Source organism: Solanum verrucosum, unplaced genomic scaffold (assembly GCF_900185275.1).
Source record: "Solanum verrucosum unplaced genomic scaffold, falcon-dt-bn FXZP01000053.1, whole genome shotgun sequence".
In the NCBI taxonomy this organism is placed as follows: Eukaryota; Viridiplantae; Streptophyta; class Magnoliopsida; order Solanales; family Solanaceae; genus Solanum; species Solanum verrucosum.
This window is the reverse complement of record NW_026020152.1, coordinates 1,049,112-1,052,164: the sequence shown is the minus strand read 5'-3', so window position 1 is coordinate 1,052,164 and position 3,053 is coordinate 1,049,112. Positions and strand designations below refer to the sequence as shown.

Genomic DNA, 3,053 nt, shown 5'->3' with positions numbered 1-3,053 from the left:
ATTTTTCTTCCGTTTCTACTTAAATTGATGACATATGGCCAGCAAAAATTTAATTTACTGGCTCAATTAATTAAAATAAAATCCTAACCATGGTTTGAATAATTAATTACATCCATATGTTTCATCCCATAAGATTTTTACAAATCCACAATTATATTTTTTTTCTAAATTTATATTGTAAATTATTATTTTTTGCCTTGAGTAATTTTTGTAAATATATGAATGGAACTACGGAAGTAACTACACATCTATTCACTTAGTTTTATTTACTCACTACAATATAAACTAATTAACTCTTCTACAACATAAATTCGGCAACTTATTAGCGATATAATTATTTTATGTAATTTTACTATTTCTATGAATATAAATTTATTTATAGATTTTTATATAATAGTAATATCTGCATTCAACCCGTGAGAAAAAATAGCAATCTTAAAGGTAAACAACATTTTCTAAAGTACAATACTTTTCAATTGTTTTATATTTGATACTCTCTAATTAAATTAATTCGAATTTATAATGAATAAAATGAAGGTAAAACGATTAATATGTAATATGTAATTACTCACATTTATATATTTAGAAATTTACTTTAGGCAAGATAGATTTTTTTTTAAAATATGTATTTAGAAAAACTATAATGTAGATCTAGAATTGTAGATTTTTTAAAACAATTGAGAGAAATTATATGAAAGTAATTAATTATTCTAACTATGATTAAGACTTATTTAAATTAATTAAAAATAAATCTTGATCATTAAATTAAACTTATGTCATGTGTGACCGATCCAAATAGAAACTTGGGGGAAATGGAGAGGAGCTAAATCGGTAAAATACATACTAACATGATCAATTTTTTGTGATTAGATTTTGAAGAATTGAAATCTATAAGTAAAAATATATGTAGTTTTGGTCTAACATTAATATGTTGACCAAGTCAAATTATGAATCAACACTCACAGCGTATCAATTCAGAATTTCGAAAGAATAGGAAAGATGAATTTAAAATATAAATTTAACCGATTTAACTTTTAGATTCTTATCATCAAATTCACTAAACTTTTTAAATTATAGGTAAAATTAATTCCTGTTGCTATTGTTCCTTCGGCAAATAAATTTTTTGAATCATAACAATTGAAGATGAGAAAAAATAATAAAAGAAAGCAAAAACTATATTGAAAGAGTTATCATTAATCAAAATATAAAGTTCATTGAGATTGATATCACATCAAATAGCCAAAATTCTATGAAGCAATAATTATATTAAGATATAAATTGGTGACTAGCAAGGGTAATCACAAGCACAAAAAGGACTCTCAAAACCAGGCTGATCAATGCATTGGCCACCAGCTTTGGGTCCAAACTTTTGCTTGCAAAATGGTAAACATTTTGGTTCAACATGTCCTTGATCACACAATATTTCAGGATGTATCTGATAGCAAGTTTCTGATTCAACTGAAGGGATCATTGTTCCAACTGCATTCAATGAACAACAAGAGTCAAGAAACACTATTAATATTATTAAATAAGTACTATACATAATAATATATATTTTCTCTATACTAATTTATGTGATACTTCTCGTTTTTCGAAATTCAAACAGCTTAAATTTAATCAGGAATGATCATTCTTTAGTCCTTTGTTGATTGTTAGGGGTAAAATATATAGATATATGTATATATGATATATGAAAAAAATACGATAAAAATAAACTTATTTGAATCTTAAAATTTGAAATGTGACACGTAAATTGAGCCGGGGGAGTAGTACATATTGATTGTTAGGGGTTAAAAAAAAAGTGAAGGTTCTTGAGTACCAAAAAATAGAGCAACAATGAGAAGGACACAAGTCAAAAGCTTTGCCATTATTCTTAGATAGTACTTTGTGCTTTAATTTTTTCACTTTGAATAATCAAGTTAACCAAGAGTGTCCTTTTATAGCTTGTAAAATACATACAGAGTGGGACATAATCAAATCTTGTGATTAAATTTTGAAGATTTGAAATCAATAAGTTGATTATAAGAGTTAATAAGCAATTATTATCTTAGTCCCAAATTATTGTTTAGATTTTTTTCTAATTAATATTAGTTTGACCACCTACTGTAACATACAAATCCTCACACTAAGCTATTGATATCTGAGAATGTGTTGCACGTTTATTTCAAAATATTGAACACAAATTTGTTTTACATATGATACATATGTATTATTGGACATTCTTTGTGGTATAATACAAAAATCAAAACATCCGCCCCCCACACCCCAAAAAAAAAAAACTCATCATTACTTGGGTTATAGAAAATCTTATAATTATGATGCTACTTTAGTGACATATATAGTACTTTGATTTAAAGAAAAATACATAATATAATAAAAGTATTTAACTCCTAAAATTAACTATCATGAATGGAAAATAAAAACTAAATTGATACATATATTGTATCACATCATGATCAGCCTAAATACGATTAGAAGTCACAGAACCTTACTTTGACAAAAACACACAAATATTTTTTTTAAAAGTAGAAAAATTACTTTACAAAAAGGATGGGAGGGGCAAGATGTGTTGTGTTATGAAGGTGATTAGAGCGTCATGCGGAAGCATACAATTGCATATCATATGGTTGATAAATCAGACGATAAAAACTTATACTAAAAACATAATATTATTATATGAAATTTAATATAAAAGAAAAATATTATAAATTATTTAGAGAATAAATCTCCCCATAAACTAAACTCTTAAACGACTATATTGTGGATTCTATTGTGTTATGATAGGAGAATAGGGATCTTCAATTTATAGGTCTTCAAACTTTTCCTCTAAGGAAAGAATAAACCAAATATAGAAGAAAAATATATTTTTTCCTTTCAAAAAAAGTTCAAATATTTATGGTAATACTCTGACTTTTTTTTAAGGAAAGAAATAAACTTTAAATAAGAAAAGAAAATCAGGGTAAAACTCTAACAAGATGGGAGATGATAAGTAGCTTATAAAGGAGAGGAAGACTCAAGAAATTAATTGTAAACATTTTAACTAAATGAAATAG

At 25.6% G+C, this 3,053-nt stretch overlaps 1 protein-coding gene across 1 annotated transcript; it reads right to left on the bottom strand.

Annotated features, from left to right (window-relative positions):
- Positions 1-1,285: 1,285 nt before the first annotated feature.
- On the bottom strand, positions 1,286-1,887 carry LOC125828197 (uncharacterized). The gene is made up of 2 exons (XM_049507519.1): positions 1,820-1,887; positions 1,286-1,479 (listed from the first exon to the last, which is right to left on the bottom strand). The coding sequence occupies exons 1-2, from the start codon at positions 1,866-1,868 to the stop codon at positions 1,286-1,288; spliced, it is 243 nt and encodes an 80-aa protein (XP_049363476.1). The 5' UTR covers positions 1,869-1,887.
- Positions 1,888-3,053: the final 1,166 nt, after the last annotated feature.